This window comes from Pecten maximus, chromosome 13 (assembly GCF_902652985.1).
Source record: "Pecten maximus chromosome 13, xPecMax1.1, whole genome shotgun sequence".
NCBI lineage: Eukaryota > Metazoa > Mollusca > Bivalvia > Pectinida > Pectinidae > Pecten > Pecten maximus.
Window position 1 is genome coordinate 35480638 of NC_047027.1, and position 12447 is coordinate 35493084.

The 12447-nt window shown below is 35.8% G+C and overlaps 1 protein-coding gene across 1 annotated transcript in view; it reads left to right on the forward strand.

Annotated features, from left to right (window-relative positions):
• The first annotated feature begins 665 nt into the window (after nt 1-665).
• Nucleotides 666-12447, forward strand: part of LOC117340708 (histidine N-alpha-methyltransferase-like) — a 15279-nt gene continuing 3497 nt past the window's right edge. Inside the window, exons 1-3 of the mRNA XM_033902472.1 lie at nt 666-854; nt 1326-1464; nt 1551-1653. Of these exons, the coding sequence (XP_033758363.1) occupies nt 666-854; nt 1326-1464; nt 1551-1653 (431 nt within the window). The remainder of the gene's footprint in view (nt 855-1325; nt 1465-1550; nt 1654-12447) is intronic.

Sequence of the window (12447 nt, forward strand, 5' to 3'; positions counted from 1 at the left end):
AAAGGTAACAAAAAAGAAAAGTTTTGAAAAACAGGAGACCTATATCTCTTTTGAATCTCTCATATCAAATATTATCAAATGTTTTAGTACTACGTTTAAAATCTGTTCTGAATAAAATTATCCACGAAAACCAAAAAGGATTCCTCAGGGGTAGATTTATTGATGAAAACATTAGGCATTTAAATGATCTTTAACAATATGCTGAGGAAACAAATACTCCTGGTCTTTTGTTACTGATAGACTTTGAGCAGCCCTTTGACGCCATATCTATAATATTATACTTCCTCATTGCCCTGTCTATATTTATCGTGTATTAACAAATAAGAAATATAGTCTTTCTATTTATGATCTCTTTATTCAACAGCTTAACATAAATACAAGATACCAAGACAAATGGTTAATAGATCTTGACATACAAAACGGTCAATTTTTGCACTCACCTGTCTACCTGTCTTATAAACCAGGGGCAAGATCGTGGGGTGCCATGGTTAGATATTTTGCAAGAAATATTTATTGGACAGTTTGAGGTTAATATCTATAACATTATATTTTAATATATTTAAAATAAAATCTTGTTTCAAATTTTAGTTATGTATTTAATAATTGGACATTCACTGGAATAAAACATACACGCCCAAAATGTTTCTTTTAATTATTTTGTAGATATGAAGAAAATGGGAGATGACCGAAAGCAAAGCCTGGTGACGGGGCTGACATCAAGTAGTCGGAAATACATCCCGACGTGGTACAACTTTGACAAGACTGGATCGGAACTTAACCTTACAGCTGTCACGAAAAATGGTGGATACTATTTGACAAAAAGTCAAACTTCAGGTTTGGAACAACATGTGCAGGTAATTTTGTTAATGTATTTTATGAATATAAGCTAAATATTTCATTTTGCTTATTTGAAAACTGGCTCACAATAACCATTATCTTTGCCGTCTTTCACTTATTACCAAGCACATACAATTGTATTCCACGGCCATGTTATGATATACCGTGTTAAAATTATATCCCATACCAAAAAAAAAAGTATATTTTTAACATCATTGCTAGGTTGAATACTTTGGTAAATAAGCAGAGGATGGCGCGCACTCATCAACATTGATTGTCAGAAAGCTCGTATTTACACGAACGATCAAAGGGGAAAATGTTGTACTATTAACAATGATAGCGTTGGTATGCGTGACTATTATTATTTATGGTGAAAACTTGAATGAACTCCACTTAAAATCCATGATTAATATTGACAGATCTTTAAAAACCATTACCATTTAATAAAATGCTTACAGAAATTGCAAAATTTCTCTACCATTTTACAGGATATAATTCCTCGGGTTCCATATGACTTTACCTTAGTTGACCTCGGAAGTGGAGACTGTTCCAAAACGAGATATGTTATAGATGAGCTACTGAAAAGACAACATAACCTTTCGTTTTTCCCTGTTGACATTTCTAGAGGTAAGTAACATACATGTAGTTGATATCGACGATTAAATTGATAATCGTCAAATTCTTTTAAATATTTTTATTATTTTTTTTTTTAGAATTTCTTTTGAATTCTACAAAGAAACTGAGAGAAGAATATGCTGACTCGCTCGTAGTTACACCTATAGGTGCGGACTATCAACAAGGAGTAGAGCAACTGAAGTAAGTTGCGACCGTATATGTTTACTAGTGGGGTGACACCTAAAGGAGTGTCACAGAAAGAATGAAGTGTAGTTAGGGAAGATAACTCTGGATGAGCACGAAAGACAGAAAAAAATAAATGCTGAGGGTGATACAGAAATGTCCGTCTTGAGTTCAGAGGTTCCATGCACGAGTCCTGGTTTACATCAAAATCGTTCAATGTCAATATTTCGACCAATAAGAAGCATCAGCGTGGTTATATGGCAATGAATCCCATGTGGTTGAATTCGAATTCTCCTATTTACAAAAGTGTACCATTTTGCATCCAAATCCATTGTCTAAACTTCGACCAATCGGAAGCCTTGGCAATTATACCCATGCAATGGAATTTGCAGTCACCTAATACCAATATATACCATATACCAATGGTAATCGAAATCAAACAATATCTAAATTTTCACCAGGCAGAGGCAAATAAGTCTGCGGCGGCCATCTTGGCTGACCGATCGGAAAATAAAAGATCAGTTGCAAACCCCATGACCTTGAAGAACATTTGTGTCCATTTTTTTTAAGTGGGACACTAAATAGATTATTGGTTATCTTATAACACTGGTAACCCCAAAAACCTTTATTTCCTTTCCTTTAGCATAAATACCTTCACTTGCTCTTAATTTCCTCACTTTCACTTAATTTTCTCACCTGCACTTAATTTATTCGCGCGACATTTAAAACTCTCAAATACGTTTAAATATTAATACTGGCAAGAGGAAATTGAAGGTTTGGGGGTTACCACTGTAATAATTTTCATAATTCTTCAGTTTTCTGGAATATGACACATTAATTGATTATGAGACATCAATTGGCATCTATGCAAGCATACGTTAGGGTCTCTCGTGTGTTGTTGTTCAGTGAGGTAGTCACCCACTACTATAAGGAGACCCAGCCTCAAAACGATCCTGATTGCAATATATACACGTGGTGATAAAACAACCAAACAATCAACCCTAAGTTCATCTTAGTAACAGATTTACTCGCGGTATTCTAATCGATAAATAATTACATATACGATCAAAGATAAAAACAAATGTCATGCATATCATTATGATGTCAAAATCAGGGCTTCTAGGGACCACAGAACCAAATCAAAAATAGATTGTGGGTTTTTCCCGTTTGGGCAGAAGAATTAATAGGAAGGTGAATGCATCCCGGCCTACTGATTGAATATTTAGGTGACTGGTGACGTAACATCCGCCACCTTCGATAAAATACGACCCTTTTTCAAAACCCTATTGTGGCCGTTCTATGAAAGATATAGAAAAAACTAAAGATACGTTTTTCTTCAGAACTATCTCTTCTTGTTATGTTTGGAGTTTCAAATTTTTGGATTGAAACGCTGAATTTTAAGGACCGGTTAAACAGAAGCTACCGGTCAAAGTGACGATTTTGGCATGTTTGACCCAAAATATCTCATAAATACGAATTTCCACAGGGATACCAGATACATCCAGACCTAGATCGAGCCGAGTTTTACAATGGTTCAAAACCTTATCAAAATTGTATGTGTCATTTTTTCCACCCCCAAATCGCTACAATAGCCGGCAAAAATCGCGAATTAGCTCATACTATCATTACGTTCCGTAAGGAACGATAACGAGTTATCGTCCCTTACTACACTTCATTCTTTACAAGTTTGAATAAATTCAAAAATAATTTTAAAATAAATTTTTAAATGTTTAAAATAAATTCAAATAAATCTGTGTTTAACGCTGGCGTTGACTGGTGTGCATTTAATACTGGTCTTGACTGGAAAGCATTTAAAAATTTATAAATACATTTGAAATAAATTAAAAAATATATGTAAATCGATTCAAATAAATCTAAATTTAATACTGGCGTTGACTGGTGTGCGTTTAACACTGGCGTTGACCGGTATACATTAAACACTAGCGTTCACCGGTATACATTAAACACTAGCGTTGACCGGTATGCATATAACACTAGCGTTGACCGGTATACATTTAATACTAGCGTTGACCGGTATACATTAAACACTAGCGTTGACCGGAATACATTAAACACTAGCGTTGACCGGTATACATTTAATACTAGCGTTGACCGGTATACATAAAACACTAGCGTTGACCGGTATACATTAAACACTAGCGTTGACCGGTATACATATAACACTAGCGTTGACCGGTATACATTTAATACTAGCGTTGACCGGTATACATTTAACATTACCGTTGACTGGTATACATATAACATTACCGTTGACCGGTATACATTTAACACTACCGTTGACCGGTATACATTTAACACTACCGTTGAGCGGTAAACATTTAACACCACCGTTGACCGTTAAGTGTTAAATGGACACCGGTCAACGCCTGTGTTAAATGGACACTAGTCAACGCATGTGTTAAACGTGTACCGGTCAACGATAGTGTTAAATGTATACCGGTCAACGGTAGTGTTAAATGGACACCGGTCAACGGTAGTGTTAAATGTATACCAGTCAACCCCAGTGTTAAATGTATACCGGTCAACGCTAGTATTAAATGTATACCGGTCAACGCTAGTGTTTAATGTATTCCGGTCAACGCTAGTGTTTAATGTATACCGGTCAACGCTAGTATTAAATGTATACCGGTCAACGCTAGTGTTATATGCATACCGGTCAACGCTAGTGTTTAATGTATACCGGTGAACGCTAGTGTTTAATGTATACCGGTCAACGCCAGTGTTAAACGCACACCAGTCAACGCCAGTATTAAATTTAGATTTATTTGAATCGATTTACATATATTTTTTAATTTATTTCAAATGTATTTATAAATTTTTAAATGCTTTCCAGTCAAGACCAGTATTAAATGCACACCAGTCAACGCCAGCGTTAAACACAGATTTATTTGAATTTATTTTAAACATTTAAAAATTTATTTTAAAATTATTTTTGAATTTATTCAAACTTGTAAAGAATGAAGTGTAGTAAGGGACGATAACTCGTTATCGTTCCTTACGGAACGTAATGATAGTATGAGCTAATTCGCGATTTTTGCCGGCTATTGTAGCGATTTGGGGGTGGAAAAAATGACACATACAATTTTGATAAGGTTTTGAACCATTGTAAAACTCGGCTCGATCTAGGTCTGGATGTATCTGGTATCCCTGTGGAAATTCGTATTTATGAGATATTTTGGGTCAAACATGCCAAAATCGTCACTTTGACCGGTAGCTTCTGTTTAACCGGTCCTTAAAATTCAGCGTTTCAATCCAAAAATTTGAAACTCCAAACATAACAAGAAGAGATAGTTCTGAAGAAAAACGTATCTTTAGTTTTTTCTATATCTTTCATAGAACGGCCACAATAGGGTTTTGAAAAAGGGTCGATAAATAATTACATATACGATCAAAGATAAAAACAAATGTCATGCATATCATTATGATGTCAAAATCAGGGCTTCTAGGGACCACAGAACCAAATCAAAAATAGATTGTGGGTTTTTCCCGTTTGGGCAGAAGAATTAATAGGAAGGTGAATGCATCCCGGCCTACTGATTGAATATTTAGGTGACTGGTGACGTAACATCCGCCACCTTCGATAAAATACGACCCTTTTTCAAAACCCTATTGTGGCCGTTCTATGAAAGATATAGAAAAAACTAAAGATACGTTTTTCTTCAGAACTATCTCTTCTTGTTATGTTTGGAGTTTCAAATTTTTGGATTGAAACGCTGAATTTTAAGGACCGGTTAAACAGAAGCTACCGGTCAAAGTGACGATTTTGGCATGTTTGACCCAAAATATCTCATAAATACGAATTTCCACAGGGATACCAGATACATCCAGACCTAGATCGAGCCGAGTTTTACAATGGTTCAAAACCTTATCAAAATTGTATGTGTCATTTTTTCCACCCCCAAATCGCTACAATAGCCGGCAAAAATCGCGAATTAGCTCATACTATCATTACGTTCCGTAAGGAACGATAACGAGTTATCGTCCCTTACTACACTTCATTCTTTACAAGTTTGAATAAATTCAAAAATAATTTTAAAATAAATTTTTAAATGTTTAAAATAAATTCAAATAAATCTGTGTTTAACGCTGGCGTTGACTGGTGTGCATTTAATACTGGTCTTGACTGGAAAGCATTTAAAAATTTATAAATACATTTGAAATAAATTAAAAAATATATGTAAATCGATTCAAATAAATCTAAATTTAATACTGGCGTTGACTGGTGTGCGTTTAACACTGGCGTTGACCGGTATACATTAAACACTAGCGTTCACCGGTATACATTAAACACTAGCGTTGACCGGTATGCATATAACACTAGCGTTGACCGGTATACATTTAATACTAGCGTTGACCGGTATACATTAAACACTAGCGTTGACCGGAATACATTAAACACTAGCGTTGACCGGTATACATTTAATACTAGCGTTGACCGGTATACATAAAACACTAGCGTTGACCGGTATACATTAAACACTAGCGTTGACCGGTATACATATAACACTAGCGTTGACCGGTATACATTTAATACTAGCGTTGACCGGTATACATTTAACATTACCGTTGACTGGTATACATATAACATTACCGTTGACCGGTATACATTTAACACTACCGTTGACCGGTATACATTTAACACTACCGTTGAGCGGTAAACATTTAACACCACCGTTGACCGTTAAGTGTTAAATGGACACCGGTCAACGCCTGTGTTAAATGGACACTAGTCAACGCATGTGTTAAACGTGTACCGGTCAACGATAGTGTTAAATGTATACCGGTCAACGGTAGTGTTAAATGGACACCGGTCAACGGTAGTGTTAAATGTATACCAGTCAACCCCAGTGTTAAATGTATACCGGTCAACGCTAGTATTAAATGTGTACCGGTCAACGCTAGTGTTTAATGTATACCGGTCAATGCTAGTGTTTAGTGTATACCGGTCAACGCTAGTATTAAATGTGTACCGGTCAACGCTAGTGTTTAATGTATACCGGTCAACGCTAGAGTTTATTGTATACCGGTCAACGCTAGTATTAAATGTATACCGGTCAACGGTAGTGTTAAATGCATACCGATCAACGCTAGTATTAAATGTGTACCGGTCAACGCTAGTGTTTAATGTATACCGGTCAACGCTAGTGTTTATTGTATACCGGTCAACGCTAGTATTAAATGTATACCGGTCAACGGTAGTGTTAAATGTATACCGATCAACGCTAGTGTTTTATGTATACCAGTCAACGCTAGTGTTAAATGTATACCGGTCAACGCTAGTGTTTAATGTATACCGGTCAACGCTAGTATTAAATGTGTACCGGTCAACGGTAGTGTTAAATGTATACCGGTCAACGCTAGTGTTTATTGTATACCGGTCAACGCTAGTATTAAATGTATACCGGTCAACGGTAGTGTTAAATGTATACCGATCAACGCTAGTGTTTTATGTATACCAGTCAACGCTAGTGTTGAATGTATACCGGTCAACGCTAGTATTAAATGTGTACCGGTCAACGCTAGTGTTTAATGTATACCGGTCAACGCTAGTGTTAAATGTATACCGGTCAACGGTAGTGTTAAATGTATACCGGTCAACGGTAGCGTTAAATGTATACCGGTCAACGCTAGTGTTTAATGTATATCGGTCAACGCTAGTATTAAATGTGTACCGGTCAACGCTAGTATTAAATGTATACCGGTCAACGATAGTGGTATATGTATACCGGTCAACGCTAGTGTTTAATGTATACCGGTCAACGCTAGCGTTAAATGTATACCGGTCAACGCTAGTGTTTAATGTATATCGGTCAACGCTAGTATTAAATGTGTACCGGTCAACGCTAGTATTAAATGTATACCGGTCAACGATAGTGTTATATGTATACCGGTCAACGCTAGTGTTTAATGTATACCGGTCAACGCTGGTGTTTAATGTATACCGGTCAACGCTAGTATTAGATGTATACCGGTCAACGCCAGTGTAAATTGTTTACTGGTCAACGCCAATGTTAAATACATATCCCGTTTTTGCCACTCTCTGCACTTAAGCTGGTTCCGGAATTTCAATTTCCGGATTTCTTGAAATTTTGCTTAACAACTCGTACAACCCGATCGGCCAATTAGCCGGTGTTTCACGTGAACCAAGTCCCTGTGTAGAATGCGTTTCTGTGGTTTGTATCTGTTTTCCCGAGTAAATACATGCAAGACATGAAACGGGTACTTTATATATGATACGAGGACAAAGCGTAGTGTGTTGAGATTTAGAAAATCACAAATACACACTGTTACTGAGAAAATAGAATGACGTAAGATTCTGGTGTAAAAAGGCGGGAATTCCCCAGGCGCGGGTTCCCCAGTGCAGTGTAAATGTCGGAGTTACTGTCTTTCGATTATACGTACCCGTGTGACCTTAGCGGAAACTGTTGCATCACGGACACGACAGGAAAAAGAACATAACGTACCACATCTGTAGAAACATGATTAATTATGTATTTTGGATATAGATGTTTGTGATAAATATGTCAAAAAAAAAAAATAAAAAAATTGTAGAGAATTGTGTCTTTTGTATTTTCTCTGATATTGCAAAATTGTAAGAAATACTGGCAGTGACAGTATAATTACAAGCAGCTCACCGAGCGCTACAAGTTCAATCAGACAAACAGAACAGACTTAGTAACGTCACTCCTGACGTACGTCCGTACATGTAATAGACTCTCCGGAATGTGTGACCTCGCGGTACATAGTACCTATGTTTAAAACCCTATTGTGACCGTTCTGTGATAGATATAGAAAAACTAAAGATACAGTTTTCTTTGGAATCACATGTACTTACGATGTGTGGAGTTTCAATACGTTCTGTTTATGCGTCAATTCTCTAGGCCGAGTTGTGCAGAAACCAGCAGTCAAAGTGTCGATTTTGGCGTGTTTGTACTCAAAATATCTCCATAACTAGATTATTCCTATATATACGGGATATGCCTGGGCATACATGTAGATCACACCGAGTCTTATAAGTGTGGAAAGTTTTATCAAAATGTATAGAGTCGCTTTTCAGTTAGCTCCAGAAAGTGGTCTGAATTAGCCGCATGTACATTACGTTCCGTCCTTCAATACACTACATTCCACACATTCTTGTGACGTAACACTCGTGACGTAACATCCGCCACCTCTCGATAAAATACGACCCTTTTTCAAAACCGTATTGTGGCCGTTCTATGAAAGATATAGAAAAACTAAAGATACGTTTTTCTTCAAAACTATCTCTTCTTGTTATGTTTGGAGTTTCAAATTTTTGGATTGAAACGCTGATTTTTAATGACCGGTTAAACAGAAGCTACCGGTCAAAGTGACGATTTTGGCATGTTTGACCCAAAATATCTCATAAATACGAATTTCCACAGGGATACCAGATACATCCAGACCTAGATCGAGCCGAGTTTTACAATGGTTCAAAACCCTATCAAAATTGTATGTGTCATTTTTTCCACCCCCAAATCGCTACAATAGCCGGCAAAAATCGCGAATTAGCTCATACTATCATTACGTTCCGTAAGGAACGATAACGAGTTATCGTCCCTTACTACACTTCATTCTTTATTATAATAATACTAAATCATAATAATGTTCTGAAATATAATCTTGGTATAAATTAATTCATGGTGTAATTTTATACCCAAGAAAAAATGAAACTCATTAAATAAGCTCTGCTGAACAGATTTGTCTGTAATGAAAAAATTAAATATTTTATAAAGATAATAGCCATGGATGATTCAAACCACGTGACGAAATTAATTGGGCCAGTTCAACCAATCATGTAAATTTAGACTTAAGAGTTAGCCACATTAATATGTAATGGTCATAGACGAACTGGTCGTATAAGGATCGGCCGTCCACATAGCGTTTCACGACCACACGGCAAGACAGTTCAATTCAACGGCAACGCCTGCGCGACAGATTGAAGATTTGATGATTTCCCGTTGGTAGATTTTAGTAGACCTCTATGTTATGTATAAGTGATCTTGTCCAGGATATAAACCAATTAGATTTGACTAATAACCAAGGTATTAAATCCATATTTGTCTGTTCTATTTGGCTGTTTTAGGCAATTTAAAGGCCCTAAACTGATACTTTGGATTGGCAGTATGATTAATTTGCCTTATGATGTTCAGGTGAATACTCTCAGGATGATCTCCACCATTATGACAGGTATGGTAATCCATTTTAGGGCGAACTTGTCTTTGCACTCTTTATAAATTCATGATGATTTTTCCTAAATGAATTCTTAAAATAACTTTTAGCAGTGACACATTATATGTTAACCAAGATTAGGAATAAAATATCAACAGATACTATTGGGATAAACGTCAGTAATAATTTGTCTTTTATTATTGTTTAAACGGACTCTTCACGTTATTCTGAAAATTTTTTTTTCATAATCTAATTATTTCATATTCATTTTCACAGTTTGATGAATAATATATGCGTAGAAACCAGAAATACATTAAACACTGATTCGAAATGTCATTATAATTTTGATTTATTTATTATGATAATTCATCATCCTTACAGATCGTTTACCCCGATGTTTTAACAATCGAAAACAGATATCTTTCAAATGAAACCTTGCTCTTTGAAATTGCTTGTTTTTATCGGTATCGTTTCTCAATTTTCATTCGATATTTTACCCCTTAGTTCTACACGTTTTTGTATGAAGATTGGGTTGATACGAACCCAAGGTATCTTTTCCGGTACTTGCACTAGTTTCTACTTACCAACGTAGTCACGTGACCGGCACTAAGGACAACATTGTAATTCAGTGTATTCCTTACCGAATGCGGCAATAGAAACGAACACACGCTGATACACGACTGGAATTAATCTCGATGAACTTTTAATAAATAATTTCCAAAAAGTATATCTTATATCGTGTATAATGTTTTCGATTATATTTACAAATTTGTAGATTCATCGGTGGTAAAATCAATGTCCTTATCGTTGCCATGACAACCGATCTCGGCCACGATCACGAATGCACTGACAATGGTAAAGTTGAAATCTTATGCTTAGCATGTAGATTTCGTTAATGTTCATTCATACATTATATTGTTTGATTTTTTTTTTATCATATCTCATAAATGCGCATGTTGCAACAAAGTACAACAATGTATATTTTACATGAATACACTAATGGGCAACAAGCAAAACATTATCGCATATGCGCGATTATTAACGTGAGATAATGCACCTTGTTCATCTTTTTAGGTCTTTAGATTTTTGTGGATATCTATATGTATATTATGATTATAAGGTATATAAAGTTGGTACGTATATCTGCAGTTAATGTGAAAGATGTAACATTGCCTGTCATAAAAATGCCAAGCATTTAACCTTCGGCATAAAACCTATCTAAGAAACATAAACAAATAAAAAACAATGATAATAGTGTATAAATAATTATGAATTCAAGTTATAATCCCACCAGAGTAACCTGTCATGTTGAACCTTAATTGGCAAACGTAGTAAGATTTTTTCTAATACAAAAATCTATTTAAGTTGTCATTGGCATTTGAGGGTAGGGTGATTTTGTTTCTTTCAGACTACCTTGGTTGTATGTCTAAACACTATACCCTAATCATCGTTTGTATCGGTGTATAGTATTTATTTAATTTTGTCTTGGAAGAGAAACCAATTTTATTTTAAAATCACCCGAAGGTCACCGTGAGCTGTATGTCAGGACGTTTGCATCGATGTATAGTATAGGTATACCGTATATAAAGTTAGTACTTACAATTTATTGATTATATATTCATTGTGATGTTCCTATTTGTTCCAGACAAATGCCGACTAGTCTTTACTGGTGACATCACACAGGACAGAGACACTATCCTTAAAGCCTACCATGACGACGAAGGTACTTTTCTTTATGTTACATCTTTATAATTCAATGCTTAAAACCTGTACAGACATGAAAACTGAAACGGTATTCGGTCTGTGTTTTCAAATACAGTATAGCGGGAAATTTTAGCGGGGCTTTAATTTGACGATTTGGCGGGTCCGTATATAGATCGCCAAAATTTAACCCGTCAAATTTTAACACCGCCAATTACAAAGACGCGAAAATTTCAATTTTGCCAATATTTCCGTTCCGACCGCCTTTGATAACTCCCGAGAGCAACGACTAGTGCGTAACGTTGGTTGTTGCCTGGCACCTGTCGGCCAAAATGCCGAATAGGTATAAATAGCTAATGAACAACTACTCACGATACATATATAGCTATACAAGTATGACATATATGAGATATCGCATCATAATTATTTTTTGTGAAAACAAAGCCATCTACCCATAACATCCAATGGACTGGTGTTAACACTTTACCTGTAGACTCATTGTTAAACCTACCTGTATGTAAACATATCATACAATAGATGACCACGTCGATATCATACGGTTGATTAAATTCTCTTTGTCTGTTGCTTGTACACATACTCATATAAACACTAATTTGACAAATCTACATGTATGTGTTCGTCTGAAATTTTTGGGTAATAGTTTCCGGTTTCGAGACAGAGGATTGATAATACACAACACTCTTAATCAACCCGGATAGGATGTATGGACATAACATAATTATATATACAGTATTTACCGGTAGGTAATATTTATGCTCAACGCCAAATTAAAACCCTAGATTTAAGGAAAATCGCTAAATTGTAACCCGCCAAAATTTAACTTTCACTTTTCATCACCAAATCGCCAAATTTTATGACCGCTAAAAACCCGGTAGATTT